This window comes from Daucus carota, chromosome 4 (assembly GCF_001625215.2).
Source record: "Daucus carota subsp. sativus chromosome 4, DH1 v3.0, whole genome shotgun sequence".
Taxonomy (NCBI): Eukaryota; Viridiplantae; Streptophyta; class Magnoliopsida; order Apiales; family Apiaceae; genus Daucus; species Daucus carota.
In genome coordinates this window covers 14973183-14998621 of record NC_030384.2, presented here as the reverse complement: position 1 = coordinate 14998621, position 25439 = coordinate 14973183, and the positions used below count along the sequence as shown (strand labels likewise).

Here is a 25439-nt window from a genome sequence, read left to right as displayed (position 1 = left end):
ATTATGTTATATAATGTGTGGCAAGAAATTTTAAAAAAATATATTAATTATCCAGTAAGAATATATAGGAAATTAATAGAAAACACTGGAAAATAATTTAATACCTAATAATCAAATTTAAAATAAAATACCAACAGAAGAATACAAAATATTTATATATAATGATAATATTAATGAGAATAAAAAATATAACTCACTGCAAACTAACACTGATGGAACAATGTATAGAATATGCCAAACTATACCGTGCGAACATATATGAGCATATTGAATGCAATATTGTTTTAGTCTGAAAAGAAAACCCGTGGTAGTTCAGATTCGTTTTATAGATTCATAAGAAACAATACTTTATAAAGTAGTCTCTCCGAAAGCAAACCCGTAATAGTACTCTGGTTGTTTTAAAGGCACTGCGTAAAGTGTTGCACCCACAGATAGGTTTTGGTGACCTTGGCTATCAACCCAACCTAATCCTCTTGTCCTTGTGGCCAGCATCGACAGCGTCAGAACTGCCAGCTTCAGCATTTGAGCATTCTGAGACGCGTGTAACGGTATACTCCTCACAGCCATGTGTTATATTGTAGTTGTTGATCTTTATTTGGAATGCACATAACTTCCCTACGATGTTTTTGACTGAAGGGGGGATTTCTTCCAAATCTGTTCCCTGCAATGAGAGCATTATGAAGTTTAGAATCTAGAGACAGGTGTCAGATGTAGGTCAGCATCGTTGAATACAATATCTAGTATGTTCACCTCGGTTAGTTCCTTAATGAGCTTCTGAATTGGAGCTCCAATAAGCTGTTCTGCTTCTTTGTTGAACAGCGTCACCGTTGTTGTTCCAGTGTCATCCTTGATGGCAGCTATGACCCTATACCTTTAATCATATATTCTGGCTCAGGGTTTTTTTTTTCTAATTTAGTGGGTGAAAATTTTATAAGGAATTAATTTTAGTACGGAATGTTCTTAGTTTTACCTATAGTGTACAGTTGTATGAAGCACACAAGTATTGTGATAGGGATTATACCTCTGTGAAACCGTTATGTTGTCATCGTTGCAAGCGGCGCAGAAATATTTTCCTTCGGTAGGGTGCACAGCTCGGGCACATTTTGAGCAGCAATTATATAGCCACCCGTTTCCCTCCATTATTCCTGTTATTGTTGCCGTGCACAGGCCGCGTACTTGCTGCATATCAACACAAATTAGTTAGCAGTGGTAGAATGTTCTGTGTTGTATTTGGTAAGTGTTTGTATTGCCCAGAAATCATATTGTTTTATCCTTTACATCTTTTCCGGGTGGAATCTCCATGTCCAGGACATCTTTAATATGGAGCTGTTTGGCGCTTTTTTCGTCTGCGGTTACAAAGTGAACGTTTGTTGGAGGTAACAGCCCGACTCCAGATTTAGCACTTGCATCATACAGTGCCTTCTTCAAATCCTTGAGTGGTTTGTAATCAATATCAAAATAGGTTTTTGTTGCATCAGTGCTCAATAGAGATGCCTTATCTGTGTGATTGACACGGCATATGTTAGTGCATTATTATTTTTGTACCGAATCAATCGGCATGCGTGTACCTGGTAACGATTGATACTTATCCCTCGACTTTTGTCATATACCTGTTCCTTTAAAAGAATTGTGCTTGAAGGTCATAATTTGTTGTGAGATACCTGAGAATTTCTTTGCTAGTAGTCCAGTAATGACAACAAATATCGGTGATTGGCCTGTGTTCTGGAGGCTCTCCTGGAATTGATATGCTCTGTCTTCCCACAATGTCACTATCATTTTCTCATTCCTGCCATGCTTAAATGTTATAGTGGAAGTCTATGTGTATAGGTAAATTCATTGAGCATGTGTGAATATCTTAGACAACCGCAGAGTAGACTGGCTAACTAATTAGTTGGTCTAGTTTAAACCTCGTGTTTCATCCAGGCCAGATAATGTACATACACAGTCGTCATTTTTGTTTCTGTTGTCCTGGTTTTCATTACTTCATTAGTTTATTGCCGTGGCCCCTAGTTGGGTCTACTTTGTTTTAGATTAAAAACATATGGACACTTTAGTATAAGCTGGGCATCAAATCTATCTTATTTTTTCAAAACCTAAATTTTGCCCATAAGTGTGCATTGAACCAAGAGCATCGAGAATGTGCAGTGGTTGATGTATTCAGTGCCTTTCTACACGAAAGATTTCTCAAAATTATGGTGTCTATATTCTCGCAAAACTGTCCATGTTTTATGGATCAGATGTATTATAATTTTTGCAGGACTTTCCTGCAAGTTTGTGTCGAATTTGCAGCTGCAGTTTTCCGCATTTTTTTTGCAAACAGAGTCGTTTAATTAAATTTCTAGTGTCGGTTTAATTAAGGTATTTTGGAAAAATCTACTGCACATATAAAGAGTGAAGCTTTTCCACCCTTCAATTTTAGTTCATGCGCTGGGCCTTAATGGTCTAGGAAGACGTCAAAACATGTACCGTGATTTATTTGTTAAATTTCTAGGTGGACAATACGGCCCCTAAAAGTTGCTTATCATTACCAGGCCTATGAGCTATTGTAAAAGTGTGTATGATGAGAAGTGAGGCATTCGTTTCCTAAATGGCATCCTCAGTAAATCCTTGTGTTTAAATCATCAACCGCTTTGTTGTTAGTTGCATAAGGTCTCCTACCTTTACTGAGAATATAACGTCTTAATAGTTTAATCAGTGTGTGCTGTGAGATGTACAGCCACATCATAAGGTTGTTTGCCGTAGTGTGTTGCAGACGCACATTTAGTTAGGATATACAGACATATACTTAAAATAGTGCACACTCATGTTTAGGCAGGTGTTAGGAGTGTGGTATGATAGGGGACTTCATGAATACCTGCTGTCAGTGAGAGCCACATCCATCTTTTCCGCTCCATTTGTCCTTTTCTCCAGCCGTCCGATGCTTGTGACCATACCAACCACATCTATTCGAAGAAGAAGTAAGTGCATCAGTTTTGTAAGTATATTATGACAGATTATCACCTTCTTTTGTTGTTTACCTATAAGGTTTTTAATTTGGCCCACCAAGCCTTGCACCTTGTCGAATGGCTGGAGCTCAAATTTGTATTGTGGAATGCTCTGGTTGTCTTCTGTTTCTTCAATCTTGGTCTTATAGAAGAAGTTGATGGACATGTCCATATCAACGCTTCTGTAGGACGCAGGTCCGGGGACGACCTTGAAATTTGAAATGTTGTAGACACCTTGTTCCTTGAGTTGAGGGAGGAGCAAGTGCCTCTGGTTGTTTCGGATTATAGCCAGTACGTGATCATCCTACGATGAGAGGTTATTAGAAGCTTGATAATGATGTAATGAAAAGATATTTTGTTTGGAGTATAAATCAGTCGTGTTAATTGATCTTTATATCTTATACAGTGGAGTAACAAAACCGAACTACTATTTTGTCGCATTATTCTTGCGAGTGATACCTGCTGATCCATGAGGATGACATTTGTGTAAAGGACCGTCTTGTTATTCCTGTTAATTGCCTCCCATATCCGGCCCACCCGCACTTGGATCTCCTGAGTATCTGATCTTGCTTGTAATGCTGTTATGATGGCGTTTGTAGGCATTTTGTGAAATTCTGAGTTACCTCGTCCTTGGGTATGCCCTGGTTGTTGCGGTGGCCAGAGCTTGTCTTTATAAGTGATATGCTGAAACTCCTGAATGTGAAGAGTCTGTTGTTTATGACACTATAATTATTATGCATCAGTTACACATGGTTAGTGGTTTATCTTGATGCAAACAGAAGCGGCTATATTAGCAGGTAAAATAATATTAGTTTTGATTTTAAGGACTTTGGTTCTGGATTCCGATGCAGGATGGAATGTTAGCAAATAATTTTATTTAAAGTGGTTAGTAGCTTTACTATATAATTATATAATTCTCGTGGGTGAAGTCGGTATTCTTATTAAATATATTAATATTTTATAAAGTCTCAGACAACTATTATCCGAAACATTGCAGTTCCTGTAATGAATATCTGTTCTGGATTTTTTTATTTGAGGTATCATAATAATTTGTCGATGTAACCGTATATAGGTCATCAGAAATATAACCAGAAGCAAATAATTTTTTTATTAGTTGTTTTTCTCCTTTGTTTTTTGGGGCTCGTTCGTATGTCCACGGCGTAAGGTGTGTATGTACCGTAATTAGTTGGGATATATGAAAGAGTGTAACCGCCATTCCTTTAGGCAGGTCTTAGTTAGAAATATTGTATAATATCTTGTAAAAGCCTGTGAACTCAGTTTTGTAATATAAGGGTGCTTAGTTCCTTCTCTTTCCCGAATCTGTGTATTTTCTGTCTTTACTTTTTCAAATAAACACTCGCATAAAATGTGTTCAAACAAGGGGATGGAAACACTGCCTCTAGATATCATAGCTCTGTTTCTTAAGACTGTGTTGGCCACTGGGTTTGAGGGCTTGTTTAATCTGCTGAAAGCATGGGCTCGATCTCAAAGGCGTCACCTGATTGTGAAGCTGTTTGAGGATCTTACTATCAGCAGTCTACACAAGTTTGGAGACATGGGATCTGTTCCGGATACATACTTATTTTGCATTCTAAATTGTTTTTTACTTTTGACGTATTGTCTGGCCAGAATAAGAAATTTTTTTTTTAGATTGAAAGAGTCAGAAATGCAAGTTTCTTTTTTTACTTGTTCTTTGATTTGTTTATTATTATTAACCATTCCAAATTTTAATATATACTAAATTTAAGTTCAGGAGTTATATTTTTAGAAGGTAAAAGTCTGGTACTGATGCTTCAGAGTACAGTCAATCATAAATAGACATATATATAGTTGCTCTAGTAGCACATTATCATTTAAGCGAATACCAGATCATGCAAGCAATTGACATGACAAAAATATAAAATTCTATTTTGCTGTAAATATTCTTAAGAGTTTATATCTTTGAGACCATTTATTTTGTTATTGCTTATTACAATATAATAAATATTGTTAATCATAAATAAGGCAAAAGTCAATTAAATATCCATTTCTATTTTAGTTTACTCCAGTTTTTAGGTAGCTGAGGGCTACGCCTTTTATAATTGTAAGAAATCAATCAAAATATATATGCATAAATGTTTTGAAGGACTCCCATCAAATCCAAACATCTTTAAAGGGTTACATGTCAATTAGAGAATTAAGAAATTATGACCACCATCACAGTTCACCGTAGAGAACACAAAAAACAATAAAACCTATGGGCAGGCCACCGCAGCTTATCGCACAAAATCAAAACTTTGTTTTGTAGCTCCTTCATCTCTTCCAAGGATGGGCATGCCCTGCTTCAACAGCAACTATATTCTCAACTTATACAGGGTACATCCTCGCTTGGACATCAAGTGTATTCTCAACTTAGACGTAGTAACCCTGCAACAGAAGATAAGGAACTAAGAGGCTGAGGTTCTATCATACACAAAAGAGGAAGTGAGACCTCTGCCTATCAATCGTACACACCTGTTCTCTCTCCAACATCAAATATTTTCCTATTTTAGGTGATAAAATACGATGTACCAGTGGTGTTTACTCCTTAAAATTTCAAAAATTTAATTTGATAAACCTAATTCTCATAAATAATCTTTAAAAATTTAAAATTGCATATGCTTGCAAATTCTGTATCACTACATCCGTGGTGGATTAGAGTATGAAGTGGGGAAGTCTACCTGCAACACTCATGGATATACAAACACACAGGAACCTCCCTCCTTCCTTTGTAGGTTTCAAATTCAATTGTTCGACGTTTGGTTGACAAATAATTCAAATTCAATTTGCCACCATCTGTACTCCAGTCATATAAGTTGCTAAAGCTATCATTAGTCAGTATTTAAATAGACAGGGATACAGAAAAGGCTTTGATTATATAAATACGATGCAGTGACTCACTTCTGGACACCACAAGTAGAACAACAGTTAGTCGTTCAATTTTAATTTTTCGTTTTTATAAAGTTCGACGGGACAATTATTGATCCCAGGAGCTTTTTCCAGGATGCAAAATTTCAACCACTCATTTCCATCTTTTGCATCTCTCTGAGTAGTTGATGATGTTATTGTTTTTCTCTCTTCGGGTTTTAATGAAGTGAAAATTGAGAAACAGATAGCTGCATTAACCCTTTGTCTTGATAATCCTCTTCGTTGAATAACTTCTTCTGTCACAACAATTGCAGGGCGGCCCCTCTTCCTCGTAGAACAGTTCTCACCTGCAAGCACCACACACATTATACGTAAAGACCTTTCCAATTTTTCCAGCCGTATAGCCCTAACAAAAGCCACCATCTGAAGTTATATGAACACCTAGATGCTCTTATATCCACAAAGATCAATTTTGCCGGAAAAATTTTCAACAACATTTATTAAAACTACATAACACCATAAATGCATCCATGGAATACTGAGCGAAAGATGATAAGTCATGCAATTACCCGGGACAGTTGCATTGTCCAGCTGGTCGTCCATAACAACAGCAGTTTTAAAGACCTGTTCAAGCAGGGGGGGGTTCATATGATGCAAGGTAAAAGTAAAGCAATAATACATGGAAGCAAAGACCAGATGCCCGTAAAATAAACAGTGTCACGGATCTATTAAATCTGATGTTGTTTACCGTGTTGAATATGTAAGGCCGGCAGTGTTATGTATGCTCTTCGTGTACCGTGTTTTCTGCACACTTTAAATTGTCAAATATCTCCTTGTACACAATGTTCTTGGTAAAGCCGATGTGCTTTTCCTCTTCATCCACACAAAGGATCTTCAAGCCTTCTGGTGATGTCACTCTGGAGACCGCAACATAGATCTGACCGTGGCTAAAGACGGGCTTAGGCAAGTACAGGCCTACATTCCTGACTGTTTGGCCCTGGCTTTTAATTTTGGTCATTGCGTAGCAGACAGCTATTGGGAACTGTTTTCGTTTAACCGCTGCCGGAAACGACTTGTCAGCTGGTGACATGCTAATCCTTGGTATATATGTGATCTCTCCAATTTTACTACCTGTAATTATTCGTGCTTCGACCAGGAATTGGTAACATCTTGTTACAATCAGCCTGGTCCCGTTACACAGGCCCTTTTTTGGATTAAGGTTCCGCAGCAACATTATAGGGGCACCAACCTTAACATGCAGTTCGTGGTTTGGTAGCCCACTGAATTTCAAAGAGTTGAGGTATTCCGGAGGATATAAAATTTCGTCAGCGGCCGTTGAAGCGCCCTTACAAATACTGTCATAACTCCTGTAAATTTTCAAGTCTCCCGGCAGTCTGTGCAGGACCTCATTATTGAGCGCCTCCACATATTCATTTAATGGTGTTAATATTGCCCGGTCCCGAATATATTCTGTTGGCTCATGACTCCCACCGAGCTGGCCATATATTTCATTCACCATTGTTTGCAGCGGATCGCCAGCAGCTCTCAGGAAGACCTGTATATTAAGTGATTAGCAAGTGTCACAGCAGAATAGGGTCACTGTATGCTAATTTGGTTGTATACTAAACAAAGAAGCAGGTAAGAATAGCATCAGATGTGTACTATCTGTGTTTGTCATTAGGATGAGAGGACTTAAAATTGACGGCAAGCATCTTTTTCAGATGGCATGTGGTATAACAGTGTCTGCAAATGTATAGCTGTCACGATAATATTATGTATTTTCTGTGGATGAAAAAGCTGTGCCATTTATTCTATTGGCGGTCAACGATACTTTTTAATTGGTGAATGTATATGCAGTATAAACACGTATAGGAATTAAGAGAAGTTTGTAAAATACCCTCACTTTGGTTACATACCTCTTCTGGAATCTTAATCCATGAGCCATCTATTTCATCGTTGAAGGCATAGGCCTTTTCAGTACCATCACCTACCGCCAATACCCAATCTCGAAATGGTACTTGAACTCCATCAATTGTAATTGGAGGGACGTCTTTGTCAATTCTCATGTTTTCAACCAATCTGAAAATCGTGCAATTTTCCCATAAAGCTGACTTGCTAATACTTGCACCCACAATCTCTTCTCTTCCCTTTTTGGGGACTACCGGTAAAACCTGCCTGAAATCACCTCCAAGAAGCATTGTGAGGCCTCCAAAAGGTAATGAGGATGCATTTGGATTCACCTTTGACCGGATATCCCGAAAGGTTCTATCAACCGCCTCAAATACATGACGATGAGTCATGGGGGCCTCGTCCCAAATGACTAAGCTAGTTTCACATATCAGCTCTGCCAAGTATGTATTTTGTTTAATCTCGCAACAACTAAATTCATCAATATTGATCGGTATTTTGAAGCGCGAATGTGCAGTTCTTCCACCGTCCATTAAAAGAGAAGCTATACCAGATGATGCAACAGCTAGGACTATTCTACCCTCACTTCTTAATTTTGATATTACAGCTGACCACAGAAACGTTTTACCAGTGCCCCCCGGACCATACACAAAATAAAGGCCACCCAAATCTAACTCCACAGCCTGGATAACTCTTTGGAATATTGTAGCATGCATGTAGTTTAGCGATTGAACTATGTTTCCTGCCATGATCCTAAGTGCGTCTCGATTATACATCATCTCTTCTATCAGGAGTTCATTTTTGTACTTGTTCTTTGTAGCTGTGTTCAATGCTGGTAGGCCTGGGTAATCGGCCAACCTCTTTCCATATTGTTTCAACAAGTCACTAATAGCCTGAAGCGCAAGCATTTGTTTGTTAGCAACATCAATTCTCAGACTTGGTAGTTTTAAGAGCTTCCTTTGTGTGTATTCTATATCATCGGATAAAGCAAGCCAATGTTTTTCCCAGAGCTCGGAGGGATTGCTGACTTCACAAAACACCAATAGAGTAACAAATAAGTCACGGAGTTGTGGTCCAGTTGCATACGCATTTGCATCCTCAAGTGCAATATGCCATTCTTTATCTGAATCAAGGAGACCTCTATGAAAGCATGCCTCTTTATAGGTGTGATGAACAACCCCACCCACCTTTCTGATGTCCTCGAAACTTGTGGCCCCTTGGACAATGTTTAATAACAGTCGCATATAGAACCGTTCTCCAGATGCTGGGTGAGCATATACCATTCGGCCTACAACGCTGATATTTTGCTTTCTTCGAAACCACCGGCGTGCGGACGAATCCCATCAAAATTTTGTCGGGAATTGAACAAATGTTAGTTCACGGCCCAGTTCATCACACCTGTTTGTCAACATCCACTGTATGAACATCGTGCCATCGGGGTCAATGCGACGAACCACTTCAGGCAAAGTTTCATTATCGCGAAATCTCACTTCCTGTTCATTTTCAAGGTGGAAGTATAATCGTTGGACAAAAGGTTCCCGATGATGTATAGGGAATTCAAATAGGCGCCAACATGACTCTGCCGCTGAAACATACCGACATGACACATAGTGTAGAAGGCCATTCTAGATTTGTGGACTGACGATCTTCTCTCTCCAGAACAATCGTAGCCATATCTGGGCCTTTGCCAATGTACTTGAACAAATATTTAATAGCCAGAGAGCGATTGCACCATTCCACATTTATATGTCCCTGATATTTGACAAGGAGGCCACGGTGGTAAGGGACCACATGCCTGCCACAATGAAGAGCAAAGTTATTCATAATAGGAAACCGTATACCGCAGTTTGCAAACTAAGGTGCATATAAATCAGGATTCACCTGTTGTCAAGAAAGACTTTGCCACATTTTACCGTGTTTTTGGTATCTCTCCTTCTATATTGGGCATATCCGTCCGCATCTATTACAGTGTTTTCACTGTAAGATTTTGGGTAATATTTTGAACACCGACCGTTCTTCATACATGGGCATTTTGGGTTTGCAGACCCACATGGTCCATGCATCATAAACTGTGATACTGCTTTATAACCCACGGGGTCATTGAGTTGATCTGGTATCTCAGCAGATATAACTGAATCAATATCGTTTGGAGTTGTTATTTTGTCACCTTCCGCCAACCACAAAACTATATGTGCATGCGGTAGACCTCGTTTCTGAAATTCAATGGTGTACACAACTGGCAGATCAAAGTGAAGTTAGGACATAACATAGGCAAAATGAGGGATAGTAATATCAACTGAGCATCACAATTATCTGATATGGCACCAGTAATTATAGATTTGGAAGTTATCCAAAGCTGATTAAACAACTAATTCAACAACAAAAATTTGTCTAACAACCTGAACTATAAATGTAACAGAACAAATGGATTTAAAGATTATTTAGTAATATTGGGAATTATATTATTGGTGTGATCCTAATCATGTTGTGGGAGCATGATATGGAATACTATTGTTATACGAAATTGGAGAAGAAAACTATGTAAAATTTTAAAAATTTGTGTAAGCCATTTATCATTAAAAGTTACAATATAAGTATCCATATTTTAGTTTTTATGTTAAAGCCACAACAACCTTGGTTAACATTTTTCAAATTGTTTGTTATATGGGTCACTAATGTATACGCCGTATGTTTTTTAGGCTGGATCATGTTAAACAGGCGATGTGAATTATATATTAAGTGAAACAGCATAATTTTGACAAAGGATAGTAGTACCAAATGATTATCACAATCATATGATATGGTGCACAAAATTATAGATTTTGTAGATGACTGATTAAACAACTAATTCAATAAGAGAAGTTTGGATGACAAGTTCAACTATATATGTATCACTAAAAATGGATTAAAAATATTAATTTACTTTATGATAAGTCTCAGGTCTAAAAAAAAAAACATAACCTCGCTAAATATGCTTGGGGCACTGAATTAAGCACGTCCACCATATGTTTTAGGTTGTGCAGTGGGTATGTCAATTTTGCTAGCAAGAGCACAACATTTATACATGCTTATGGTTGACCTGGCAGGTCTCATCGCTTTAAAAGCATGGCAAAAGCATCTAGTCCTCCATTAATATGGACTGGTATCAAATAGCTAAATACATCTTTACAATAAGAGGCCCTATCTAACACTTATAGGCAGTGATTTAGGTAGTAATTAGTAGAGAGGACTTGCCCAGTACATCAAGCTTTATTGATGATCAATGACTTCAAAACAAATTTCGACAATTGCATGCATAAAATTTCAGAAATAGAACAAATAATATAACTTATTTATTTTAATTAAAGTTGAATTTATTGGCAAAAGCAAAGTCAATTATCAGCCAGTTTAAATTGGAATGTTTACCTGCAAGGACACGCCCCATCACACGATGCTTTGTGAAATCAGCAATCATAGCATCAAGTTTCATTTTGAACACACGGGCAACAATATCAGGGCGCACAGAGGCATCATGCGATGAAGACATTTGAATTGCAGCTTCAATTTCATCCCATTTTGGATTGCAAGTGAATGTGATGAAGAGGTCAGGATGACCATATTCTTTGCAAATGGCTAGTGAATCTTGGAAGTTCTGCTGCATGTATCTGTACCCTCCAGTGAAGGTTGATGGTAGAATGACTCGTTTTCCCAAATCAGTAGCAACTGTGTCTCCTCGCCTGAAGCTGTCAACCACATTGTTATAAAGATCTGATCTAATGAGAGACTGGTTTCTTTGTACCCACAATAATCTAGTGCGCTCCACTGAGCACCAGGCATCAACCAGGAATTGTAGAAAGAGACGGCCGCCAAGTGTTAGAGCATGTCCCTCACCTACACGGTAATGTGTTCTAAAGGCATAATATTCACGCATACTAATAGTGTTATGCCCCCGATTATCAGAGAGCTGCACATCACGGTGCTTTATACCAATTCGATAGCCATCCTCACCAAACGGGAATAGAAGAGGATATTGCAAAGACATGTAACATGGATGTAACTCACTAATATGCTGCAGTCCAAGTGTTTTACTATGAACAACTATGTCCCTTTTATTTGCAAAGTCATTATCTACAGCTAGACCTGCGAACTCATAGGCATTTGCAGCCTGGATATTCTCAATTTCATAATCCTCTTCAGATTGACTATTATGGAACCGGCCGTCAGATGTGCGTCTCTCAAACAATTTTAGACGGACAGGAACATGTTCGACACCAGAAAACCGTTGTCTTATTTGGTTGAATATTCCCACGAGCACATTGTTGTGGCTAAGCATTGCATCGAGGGTTGCAACAATCAATCTATCAACCCTTCCCTTGTCTCCTGTAAAGTTAATTCTATGCTCATTCGCCTCGTATCCATCATACATATACAGCTGCGCAAATTTTGGGGTTCGGCCATCTGGTGGCACCAAAGATGCAATGTTATGATACACTTGCCCAGTCACTCGAAAGACATATGGTCCTCTGCCATTATTGATTGTTTCATCCACCTTTGCCCCAAATGAACAGAATGCAAACATGGTGTTATAGATGCGGCTTTTATGAAAATACATCTTTGCCTGTATATCATCACCGGTGAGGAGGCGTGTTAGCTCTAATGGCGGAACACTTAAGAATGGTAGTTGCACCTTGCCTTTATTGCAACAGATGGAATATGACTTTGGCCCAGGTCCTACATGCCTCCCAGTAAACTCTGCAGCCCATACTCTGGCTTGGCAAGATCCACATGTTTGCTCTGGTCTGCCCATATTTAACACATCATTGTTATCATCTGCAGGACATTGAAAGCCAAAAATTACACAGCAGATACGATGTCCATATAGGTTTGGTCGTGTGCAGTCCCATGATGCATGTAAGAGGATGGGAAACTCGAGTCACGAATGCAGCTTTAACTTTCTGTGCGATATGCACAAGCATTTTTAAACTGTGTTTGCAACCTAAGACAGACACACAATCCTCTTCGCTCGTACATAAATATAACACAATACAAATTAGCTCTGAGTAAAAGATTGCTTTTTAATTTTTGGTAGAAATTAAAACATAATAATATACAATAAACAAGATATATAAATATAGGGATGAGCACAGTTTTCACCGGATCAAAGCAAGGCACCGACCACATGCAGGCAATCAGCATAAAATAATATTAAACACTTGGAAGTGGGTGGCTGCATGAAATATGGCCTAACAATACTAAACTCAAGCACAAACCCGGCTTAACTTTAATAGTAGCCGCCCAAACACTTCCAATAAGTGCCCAAGTTTTATGGGTGGGTTTACCAACCGGTGTACAATCCTAAATGATGTTCTTCAGACATGAACAATTGGAATCACTTTTAATGAACAGGTTTGTTGTTATCATTTTGACCTGAACCTTTTCTTTTTAGCATCCGTTCAATGGAAGAACACAGTTTCTGATATTTGCAGATTTTGATATAAAGTCAGTAGGAGGAAGAACTCACTGAATTCTTTCTTTTTTTTGTCTATAAACAGGCGTTGCCGACGTGTCTCCCCCGGACCTGCACATGCGCATATGCTATTAAGTGTTGTAACCACAGGGATTTAGGAAAATTATTTCAATCAGGGAGATCCTATTTTTTTAATAAGATATACAAGTAATTGGTGGCTGGTTAACTATTCTGAAGGGCTGACTATGAGAGCATGTATTGCACTCACGATGGATGACCCCATTTTTTGGAGTTTAAGATGTGACTGAAAAACAGTAAAGCAAAATACATACTTGGAATGGCACTCTCTCCATCCTGTTGACTGTTGTCGGGACCGTGGTCGCAGCTAGAGCCTGCAGCTGAGCTACCCCTTTCCGATGTGCCGTCTACTGGCATCATCCATTATGCAACAGACAATGCACAATATTAGGTACAAGTCATTCTCTCTGAAGCTAAACTCGGCTATTGAGGTGTGCAAACAGGCCAATAGCACAAGGGCCTAAATTTTTAAGGGCCCCATTTTTAAAAAAGTTTCATTCACTCAGGTTATTTCTACCTGTCACTATTAAAAATTATTTAAAATTTCTATTAGGTTAATACACTTAACAATTTAATCCCTAAATGAATTTTCAACCCCTTTTTTTGGCGGTGAAAAACGCTAGTTTTATTCAGATTTGACATTTCACGTTAAATTTAGAAATAGTCAAAGAAAACAATTGATTTTAGATTTGAATTTTATTTTTGGGAACTCTATAAATAATAGGCAATTTAAAAATAAACTTTAAACACATGACTTATAATATGTATTTGAGTTGTGTCCCTATATTTGACTATTAATACTTTATCTTTTATAATTTTATTTCTCTTCAACTAATCTTGTGAGAAAATAAACTAAAATTGTTCTTCACGTGAAATACCTGGAGGGGGTTGAGAGAGAGCCTCAGTGATTGTGAGCTGGACTGTAAAATAATGCAAATACAAGGGTATCTCTTCTAACTGCTAAGAAATGTGGAGGGTTCCAGAACTTACCCGTCCTGCTTGGCTCAGCTCCATGTGCTGCATGAATTTGACTGCTGTAGCGTGCAGGGGGTAATCTCGCCGAAGGAGCCACAATGAAAACATCGGAGGATGCTGAACCTAATTCATGCAAGAAACCAAACAAATTCAAAATTCAATCCAGGCACAACAGTGAAAGCCAATTAACAACTTTTGTGATAACATCAGCAACTTTTGTAATAACTTTTTCTACTATCTACTATCTACATTCTAACAGAGCAACAGGGACGGGGCCGAAGATTCAATCATGACCTCACCAAAACAGTACATCCCTTACAGAAACAGATATTCAGCGGCTAAATCCTATTAGGCCAGGTGAATTCAGAAACAACAAACCTTTTTGCGGCGACTAAGAATATTGGGTGGCAAAGAACATGAAGATAAAGGGTTGTCCATGCCAAGTCGGAATATATTGAGCACTCGACAAATTTCAAAAAAAAAGATGTAATCAGCTCTCATATCTTAGTTTTGAATTAAATGATTTTAACAATTCGAATCCGGCTCTGCTTGTACCAAGTACATTGATATCAAGCAAGATATACACAGTACGACCTCTGGTATATAAAACAGCAATTGAAAGTCTCCTGAGTTGTAAGTATAAGGTTTTGTTGTAAAATTAATCATTTGAGGATCTTGATAGTTTGTATCCCTTTGTGTATGTTTTGAGATTTATATACAAGTTGACCTGGGGAATCCGACAAGCTAACACCTTGCATGATCTAAATAGAATCACAATGGACAGTCCCAGTACTATGACAAAAACCAGGAGTAGTTAGTATATTTGGGGAACTATAAGTGGTATAATGCATAATTTCTGTGGCATCCGGGCTAGATAATCTACATGACAGAATCTGGTTTATGTTTCTGGTGTCCTTATTTTCATCACCTCATTACTTTGTCGCGGTGGCCCCTGGTTGGGGTAACCTTGCTCTTTTAGGTTAAAAACATATGCACAGTGGAATATAAACTGCCAACAAACATAATCCCATATCCTGAGAAGATAAATTAGTTCCATAAGCAAACATTCAACCAGGAACATTGAGAATGTGCGGCGACCTATGCAGCTGAATGCCGAGGCACACGAAAGATTTTTCAGAATCATGTTGCCGAGGTTAGCTTAATTCTGTCCAGTTTATAGTGATCATATCCATGCGCTCTCTCTAAGCAGATTCCTGCAGATTCATAGAGTTTGCAGCAGCGTCTTTCAGCTTGCCTCGCGCAAATCCATCAGAGAGCCCTAATATAATATCAGAGCGATATCTCAAAAATAAAGTTAACTGTGATCTGTGGGGGACTACAGTGCCTATACAGGGAATACAAATCCCAATGAACAACCTACCGGACTAAGTCCTATAACAATCAGGCTTTCTTTTAAAAAATTTATTTATTTAATAATCTAGCAGTCCCAGGCAAACCAAATAAATGAGGCGAAGTTGTAGTATTTTTTTGTTGAATAATTTATCTTTTTATTAATTTTATATGATAAAAATTAGTATCATTTTGTGAATAAATAATTGGTCATAAAAGTTTTACATTATACAATTACCACAGCTATAAATTTATACAAACCACTCTTCTGTCAAGGCATTCTATTACTTTAACATTTTAGTAAATCAAGTCATATGTCTACTAACACATCAAGCGAGCAACATTGAGTTGCTAGCAAAGCAAATTAAAGACAACAAAAAATTGGAGATCAGTATCATTCAAGATTAAATTGAATAATACCTTCTAATTTCTTATTTGAATTTCGACGCAAGAATGATTTTATTCAAAATGAACTATCAATATTTACTATCAAGCACAACGCATTCACCAGGGAGGCAACTTAGCCAAGTGAACCAGAGGTTAAATATTGTTTTGCTGATGGCACTCACAAGGCCAATTGGCTCTTATAAATTAATTATTTATTTAATAATCTAGTGGTCCCAGGCAAAGTGAAGATATGTGGGCAAAAAAATATAAACTGGCTGTTGGTGAAATGGACGCCAAGAATTCGGCCAAACTGAGGTCCAGGCCTCCACATTGTGACTATTTGTTATCAAGTACAAGGCATTGACAAGGAAGGCAACTGCAGCAGATGGTAAATAGTGTTTTAATTATGGCAGTTACAAGGCCATGTTAGTTGGATATTTTTGGAGTTTTCACTGATAAGGCCCCTCCCACACGAGCGGCTTCAAACTACTTAAAGAAATGCATATCTCTTCAAACAGACAACAATAGCAAACTGCCGAGACCATATCCCGCCTAAAACAACCAATCACATTTTTCGGATTTCAATGCACAAGGGAACAACAGAAGTAAATGGATGAACAGTCAAATTGATTGTGTTTTCTCATTTGAGCTGTGTGTTCTGCCGAATCATGGTTGTTTGTAGAGATTCTTGCTACATGAAACAGTCATGTCCCCTGTCTAAATCTTTGCCTGATTTAAATTATTATACAGAGGCAACTAATCAAAGCCCACATGCATATAGATAGTCGGATGAACTTCCAGAATACCACAGATACATTGCATACAGATCTAACACAATTGTCATAACATGCAAGTTCAGAATACAAACCTTGGTGGCCGGTACGCCTAGCGTTTTGCTTCCGCTTGGACAGCTTTCTCCGCTCCACAACATCTTCGGTGATAGTAAGCTTCGGCCGGCCCCTTTTAGAAGTGCCATCTCCGGAAACAGCTTGTAACGGAACAGGTCCCTCTACAGGTTGAAATCAGGGCTTTCTTCATTAAATTACTCAGGCACAAATCAAAATGGAAGAATACAACACAGAGCGAAGCAGGAGCATCAACCTAGCTATAAATCAGCGTAAATTATAAATACACACAAACAAAAAATCTGCGAACCAAATCATTTCAGGGGCTCAAACGCAATCTTGAATGCATCTGATTTTGATGGGGGAGTAGGAGGGGGTTAAATAATTGACTGTTTGAGGGTGGGACCACTCGGAAGATGGTGGTCCCGCAGCCTACTAATTTTTTGGACGCGCTTACACATGATGACCGGCCTTTAACCTGGCCTTCAGATTTTCCGGAGGCTGCACCTGAGTATACATGTGAGGTAACCTCACTTTTCTTTGACCCTTATCCCACTGCCCTCATCTGGAACCTGAAATCCCATATGCCCCATGACCGTTACACATAGGGGTCCAATAGATATAAGTGGCAGTAGTCTAATAGATATAAGTGGCCACTGCCGCATACTCGTCAATGGGCACACAATATGGCTGATGTAGCGGCTGTTTCCCATCACACGGAATATGGTAATGGCAAGCAAAAGCCAAAAATTGGATTTATTAAATTCATTCAAAAACAAACTAAACCCAATAACCAAACGAATGAAACATCACAAAAACTTGGACACCAATTTAAGCCTGATCATCACAAATACCTATGACCAAATTGAATAAATCGAGGGCCATGAATTTACAAACCTCCTTGATCGGCCATATATATGTCTGTGCGTCTCCGACCACAGCCCAGACGCATGAAATGAAAAGCGCCGCAGAGTAAAGGCAAACAACAGGTGGTTGCAATTGAGGACTGTACAGGCCAATCACAGATTTGAGCAACACAGTCACCGCCGTGGTGGGCCGTTGGATAGAAGCAGATCTCGGGTCTGGGCAGTGGCTAAACCACGGCTGTCGCGGCAGGATATTAGATTCTGGGAACCTAAGGATGTGAGCACATCATACTTACTCGGGAGGAGATAGCAGCTCTGGCGAGGCTTAGATTTTCTGCTTCGGGCTTGTTACCTAGGTTCGGATAGGTTTGTGGGCTATAAGCTAGCTTCGGAATGTGGTATTTTATTTGCTCAGGAGCTCGGTTTGACAAGTACCTGTTCTGCTATAATATATATAAGTAGACTGCTTAATAGACTTTATTATATATAATTAATACACATAAATATAGAAATGTAACTTACAAATACATTAATATATTTATTTAATATCTTTAGAGTTGTTTGGCAAAATATCCAAATCCAACATCTCCCACTTGGCGCTTTTGCCAAAACACCTTTCTTAACTCCCACTATTTTTGGAGTCTATAATATAAATTTCAATTAATTCAACACTATTATATAGTCTTCTAATGATCTCTTATCATTCACTTACAAGATTAATTAATAGGCCAAAACAACATACTCAATGATCTCTTATCATTCACTTACAAGATTAATTAATAGGCCAAAACAACATACTCAGCGACACAATGTAAGACTGATCACATTTCTCGAATTTATAAATATTCACAGTTGCAACCCAACTTTTTTTAATTCGAACTCAATGTTTCTTTTTATCCCTTACAAACCGGATTTTTGGAACCTATGAAATACCCCAAATATCTTTCATCCCAGATTTCTAAATGAGATCCCACAATTTAACATTTTCTTCTCATTTTTCGCTAATAACTTATCATCAAAATATACGACATAATCTTAACGAACTCCCACTTTCAAAAAAAAATACAGACAAAATTGTCTAATTCTTTTTCGATATAAAATTCTCAATTTTTCCTTAAATCATTCACCGTCATGTCTCAAATTTAAAAAAAAACACACCACCAACTTTATTTTTTCTTTCCAAAAAATTCATTTACAACCAACAAATTTTGCATTTCTGAGTAGTTCACTCTACTCCCCCATTCCATTACAAAGACCCAATCTAACATCACATGGTTCAACTCCATGAGTTAAATTCTTTCAATTTCTCGATTCTCAAGAAACAACTTATCAATGACTCCAATGCGTGAGAACAGTTCGTTCCCTCACCATAAAAAACACATTTCACTATTATATGCATAATAGCTATTCATCCACTCTTAGATTTTTAAACACTTTATATTCAATAAAATGGTTCATAACATATATTCAGATCCGACTCATTATTCTTGATCGATCTTGTTAGGAATATGTGATGCTTGATGATACAAAGTATTTTATTCTTACTTAGAATAAAATTGCATGTAGCTGATCAATTGATGGCATGCTAAGGCAGTATCAATTGATCAGATTGACCCATCAATGGATGATGATGTACTGTAACAAAGTTGGAGTATCTTAGCAGTTGATGTAAAAATAATGTGTACTTTTAGATTAGCAGTTGATCTATCAATGGATGTTTAGATAGGGTGACATAATTGTAAATATGAGAAGTCATGTAATCTATCCAAGTGAAGTGAAGATCGATCGGTAATTATAAAGTATCATTGGCTATTTGGAAGAAAGATTATCAACCGCTACATCAACACCATTATCCCATAATTCAAAGAAAGCTATCAACTGCTATTTCAGAATATTATCAATTGATAATATTAGCAATTGATTATCAGCAATTGACAGCTACAAGTCAGGTAAAAGACAAAGTTCACATGGGTTGATGTGACAGATGCTGCACCAGCTTTGGAAGCTAAACCAAAAGGAGTTTAGTCAAATATTGAGAACCTCGAAGCCTACCATTTCTGGCAAAGCAACAAGAATTTCAAGCTGCCAAATGCAGTATCAAGTCCAAGAAATTCTATTTTTGTACTAGCTAGAAAGTGAGTAGGAAAATATTTTTACAGACAAGTTTTGTTTGTAATAGTATACATCAGCTTTGTAATTTACAAAGTATCAAACACCAAGAACTGAAGAGCAAAGCACTAGAGAAAGTTAGCAATTTTTGTAAGCAGCCAAGTATTTTTACTTGGAAGGTTCTTAATATAAAAATCTCTCAGGTGGATCAAACAATCCACCTGAAATTTTTAAGATCCTTGTTCTTTAAATTTCTGTCTTAGCTTTTATATTCTTTTGAAGTTTGAATATAATCTGTTGTGCAAAAGTTGTTCAATTTTTGTAGATTGTATTCAACCCCCCTTCTACAATCTAACTTATTGTTTGCATTGTCTAAATAACAATTGGTATCAGAGCTGGGCTTCTAACATACAAGAAGTTTTCAGATCCTAAAGACAATCAACAATGGGAAGAAGAGATGAAGGAGTCAAGATTCCAATGCTGGTCAAAGAACACTACTTTCATTGGAAAGTAAAAATGAGGATGCATCTTCTCTCCTTGGATCCTAGCTACATCAACTGTATTGAGAAAGGACCACATGTTCCAGTTAAAATCAACACTGCCCTGAGACTTGATGGAAGTGAAGCAGAAGATGTTGAAGTGCCCAAAAATCCTTCTGAGTTTACTGAAGAAGATGAGAAAGAAGTGCACAAGGATAACAAGGCCATGAACATTCTTTTCAATGGTATTGATGATGACATGTTTGATAGTGTTATCAACTGTCCTACTGCAAAAGAAGTATGGGACACTATTCAAACTCTATGTGAAGGCACTGATCAAGTTAGGGAAAACAAAATGCAGCTGTTTGTTCAACAATATGAGAGCTTTCACTCTAAGTCTGGAGAATCTCTAAATGATCTGTTTAACAGGTTTCAAAAACTGTTAAATGGATTAAAGCTGTATGGTAGAATCTACATGGTCAAGGATTCAAATCACAAATTCTTGAGAGCGTTGCCTAGAGATTGGAAACCTACGACTGTTGCTCTAAGACAGGCTCAGAATTTTAATGAATACTCTCTTGACAAACTATATGGTATTCTTAAAACTTATGAGCTTGAAATACAGCAAGATCAAGAACCGGAAAAGAACTCCAAGAGGGAGAAAACTGTGGCTCTTGTAGCAGAAAAGGAAGAGGAAGAGGAGAAGGCATTAAAGTCTGTAATTGCTGGAAAGGCCTCAAGCAACTCTGCTAGTGAAGGAAAGAATGATGATGGAAAGAAGAAAGGAAAAATCATTGAGGAAGATGAAGAACCTTCAGCTCAAGATGAGCTAGATGATCTTGATGAACATCTAGCATTTCTTGCCAGAAAATTCTCCAAGCTCAAATTCAAAAGGAATGCTGTCAGCTCTAGACCTTTTAACAGAGGAAATCAATCCAAACCATATGGTATGGTTGATAGATCAAAATTCAAGTGCTTTAACTGTGGTCTGCCTGGACACTTTTCTAATGAGTGCAGAAGACCTTCTGTTGAAAAGAAAGGATCCTCCTCAGAAAATGTGGATTACAGAAGAAAGTATTTTGATCTACTCAAGCAAAGCAAGGAGAAGGCACTCATAACTGAGGATGGTGACTGGGCTGCTGATGAAGGAGATTCTGACAATGAGGAACATGTCAACCTTGCCTTGATGGCAATTGGAGATGAAGCTGATTCTTCCACCACCAGCAATGGACAGGTAAAGACCACCAACACATCTGATCTCTCTAAATCTGAATGCAAGCAAATCATTGATGACATGTCTAATGAAATCTATAATCTTAGAGTCTCTCTTAAATCTCTAACAAAAGAAAATGTTAGAATCAAAGGGACTAATGATTTGCTTACTGAAAGAAATGGAAAGCTTGAAACTGATTTAATCCAAATGAATAAAATCAAAAAGTCTTCTGAGCTTGCCAAAGATGAGTTGTTGGCTATTCTGAAAAGAGAAGAAATTCTCAAAAAGCAATTGGAAAGGGAACAAGAGATAATTGCTAAATGGAAGGATTCTAGGAATGTTCTTGAGAACATGTGCTCCACACAAGTTCTTGAGGAATCCTGTAATAATTCCTGGAAGAAGAACAAAAAATTACTTGATGAATGTGATCTCTTAGTGGATAGTGATCATCCATTGATAGATATTCAATCAACGTATGAAAGCTATCCATTAAAGAATCAAACAGCAGTTGATGACAACAAACTCAAGAAGTTGGATAAGAAGTATGGGCCCATCAATAAGAACTTTGTGAAAGAATCTAGTAGCTCCAAGAAAATTGAAAGAGAAGGGATTGGTCATAGTGAAGAAAGAATGGAAGCTGGAAAAGGAAAGAAGAAGAGTTCTAGGAATGGCAAAGTTGGAATCAACAAAAAGAATGATTACACACCTGACAAGAATGCTGTCAGAAAAACTTGTTCTAAATGTGGTAGTGTTAATCATCTTACTGTTAATTGCAAAAATGCTCTATCTGATTATTGCATGCCTAATCCTATGATGAATTCTCACATGCCTTATATGCCCATGTTTCCACATGCTCCCATTCAATATGCTAATATGCCCTTCATGCATAATCCTTTCTTTGGTGCATTTAACATGTCTGCTGTGCCCAATCCTCATGTTAACATGAATCATGCTAATTTAAATCAATTTTCTGTGAACTCTACTAATGTTGGTTCCTCTAATTCTGCTGTAATGCCTAAAGTTAAGAAGATTAATTCTGAGGATGAAGTTGTTTCCAAACCCTCTAAATCCAAAGAAATTAATTCTTCTAAACCAAAGGTTGTGTCTAACAAAACTGGACCCAAGACTGCTTGGGTACCAAAATCAACTTAAATTGTTTTGAATCTGTGCAGGGAGGAAGAAAGAATCTTTGGTATCTTGATAGTGGTTGCTCAAGGCACATGACTGGAGATTCTACCCTGCTCAGTAAGTTTGAGGAAAGGGCTGACCCAAGTATAACCTTTGGAGATGACAGCAAAGGATTTACTCTGGGATATGGCATAATTTCAAAAGGGAATGTCATCATTTACAATGTTGCATTGGTGAAAGGGCTTAAGCACAATCTGCTTAGCATCAGTCAACTATGTGACAGAGGACATCAAGTTTGGTTCTCAACAGAAGCCTGTGTTATCTCTGATAAGAAAGATAACAAAGTGGTTTTAACTGGAAATAGGAAAGACAATGTCTACATAGCTGATTTCAATTCTACAAGTGCAGATTCTCTTACTTGCCTATTCAGCAAAGCAAGTTTGGATGACTGTTGGCTGTGGCATAAGAAATTGTCTCATTTGAATTTCAAGGCTATGAATGATCTTGTGAGAAAAGATCTTGTTAGAGGACCGCCAAAGTTGGAATTTTCCAAGGATGGTCTCTGTGATGCTTGTCAAATTGGAAAGCAAAGAAAGTCCTCTTTCAGAAGCAAACTGAAATCCTCAATTGATAGACCTCTACAGCTTCTTCATATGGATTTATTTGGACCAGTCAACATCATGTCCATTTCAAGGAAGAAATACTGTCTTGTGATTGTGGATGATTTTACAAGATTTACTTGGATTTATTTTCTTCATACCAAGGATGAAGCAAGTGAAATCATCATCAATCACATCAAGATAGTTGACAATATTGATCCAGGAAGAAAAGTTTTAAGGAGCAGAAGTGATAATGGAACTGAGTTCAAAAACTCTATCATGAAGAGTTTCTGTGAAGATAAAGGTATCCACCATGAGTTATCTGCTGCAAGAACTCCTCAACAAAATGGTGTAGTTGAAAGGAAGAACATAACTCTTATTGAAGCTGCTAGAACAATGCTTGAAGAATCAAAGCTGCCAACTTACTTTTGGGCTGAAGCTGTTAACACAGCATGTTACACTCAAAATATCTCTCTGATAAATCAAGCACAAGGAATGACTCCCTATCAATTGTTTAAAGGGAAGAAGCCAACATTGAACTTTCTGCATGTCTTTGGATGCAAATGTTTTGTGTTAAGAAATCAAGGTGAGAATCTTGGCAAATTTGAAGCAAAGGCAGATGAAGGAATATTTGTTGGATATGCTGTTGGAAAAGCCTATAGAGTTTACAATCTAAGATTAAACATTGTTATGGAATCTGTCCATGTGATGTTTGATGACAAGAAAATTCAAGGCTTAGATGATGAAGGATTTCATGATGTTCTTAAATTTGAAAATGAAACTGAAGGAACAATAGAACTGGAAAGTGATGATGATGACTGTGTTGAAAATGTGAATTCTGGTGATGTTCCCTCATCAACTGGTAATAATTTACCCCATACTACAACAACAGTTGATGTAACTCAGTCTACATCAATGGCTAATGATTTATCCAATACTAGTCCATCAATGGATAGTAGTTCAATGTCCATACACTTAGGGGGAGCTTCTCAAAATGGAACTGACTTTACAAATGAAGCCAGCTCATCCAGATCAAATCTTCCCCCACAAAGAAAATGGACAAGGGATCATCCCTTTGAGCTTATTATTGGAGATGCTGTTGCTGGTGTCAAAACAAGAAGAGCAACTATGGATGAATGTCTGTACAGCAGTTTTCTTTCACAGGAAGAACCTAAAAAGGTTGAAGAAGCCCTTCTTGATCCTGACTGGATTCTAGCTATGCAAGAGGAGCTAAATCAGTTTGAAAGGAACAAAGTATGGAAGCTGGTGCCCAAGCCAAAAGATAGAGCAATTGTTGGTACAAGATGGGTATTCATAAACAAAATGGATGAAAATGGTGTGGTGATAAGGAACAAAGCAAGACTAGTTGCTAAGGGCTATTGTCAAGAAGAAGGAATAGATTATGATGAAACATTTGCCCCTGTAGCCAGACTTGAAGCAATCAGAATTTTTCTTGCCTATGCTGCTCATGCCAATTTCAAAGTCTATCAGATGGATGTCAAGAGTGCCTTTCTGAATGGTGAGCTTGAAGAAGAAGTTTATGTAAGCCAGCCACCTGGTTTTGAAGATCCAAATTTTCCAGAATTTGTGTATCTTCTCTTGAAAGCTCTCTATGGATTGAAGCAAGCACCTAGAGCCTGGTATGACACCCTATCACAGTTTCTTCTTGAGAATCACTTCACAAGAGGTACTGTTGATAAAACATTATTTTATAGAAATGTTAATGGCTCTAGTATACTTGTTCAGATTTATGTGGATGACATATTATTTGGGTCTATAGATGAAAAACTTTGTAAAAAGTTTGCAAAGCTAATGCAAAGTAAATATGAAATGAGCATGATGGGAGAATTGACCTACTTTCTTGGTTTGCAAGTCAAACAAGTAAGTGATGACATATTTATAAGTCAAACCAACTATGTCTATGACTTATTGAAAAAGTTTGATCTTATAAATTGCTCAACTGCTAAAACTCCCATGGCCACTGCTACTAAACTTGAATTGAATACTAAGGAAAAGAAAGTGGACATTTCAAGTTATAGAGGCATGGTTGGCTCACTTTTACATTTAACAGCCAGTAGACCTGATATAATGTTTGCCACTTGTCTTTGTGCTAGATTCCAAGCTGATCCTAGGGAATCTCATTTGATAGCAATTAAAAGGATTTTCAGATATCTCAAGGGTACTCC

The 25439-nt window shown here is 37.7% G+C and overlaps 3 protein-coding genes across 3 annotated transcripts; all 3 read right to left on the bottom strand.

Annotated features, from left to right (window-relative positions):
- Positions 1-454: 454 nt before the first annotated feature.
- Positions 455-3587, bottom strand: LOC135152206 (replication protein A 70 kDa DNA-binding subunit D-like). Its single transcript, XM_064092044.1, has 8 exons — positions 3444-3587; positions 3018-3288; positions 2855-2942; positions 1611-1786; positions 1279-1499; positions 1022-1179; positions 751-871; positions 455-661 (listed from the first exon to the last, which is right to left on the bottom strand). The coding sequence occupies exons 1-8, from the start codon at positions 3585-3587 to the stop codon at positions 455-457; spliced, it is 1386 nt and encodes a 461-aa protein (XP_063948114.1).
- Positions 3588-6602: 3015 nt separating this feature from the next.
- LOC135152379 (uncharacterized) lies at positions 6603-8512 on the bottom strand. The gene is made up of 2 exons (XM_064092523.1): positions 7787-8512; positions 6603-7425 (listed from the first exon to the last, which is right to left on the bottom strand). The coding sequence occupies exons 1-2, from the start codon at positions 8492-8494 to the stop codon at positions 6646-6648; spliced, it is 1488 nt and encodes a 495-aa protein (XP_063948593.1). The 5' UTR covers positions 8495-8512; the 3' UTR covers positions 6603-6645.
- A 609-nt stretch (positions 8513-9121) lies between these two features.
- Positions 9122-17572, bottom strand: LOC108203456 (uncharacterized). The gene is made up of 7 exons (XM_017372391.1): positions 17416-17572; positions 16883-17023; positions 14293-14400; positions 11184-12587; positions 9660-10014; positions 9375-9573; positions 9122-9271 (listed from the first exon to the last, which is right to left on the bottom strand). Exons 1-7 carry the CDS (start codon positions 17570-17572, stop codon positions 9122-9124), a joined length of 2514 nt encoding a protein of 837 aa, XP_017227880.1.
- Between the last annotated feature and the right edge of the window lie 7867 nt (positions 17573-25439).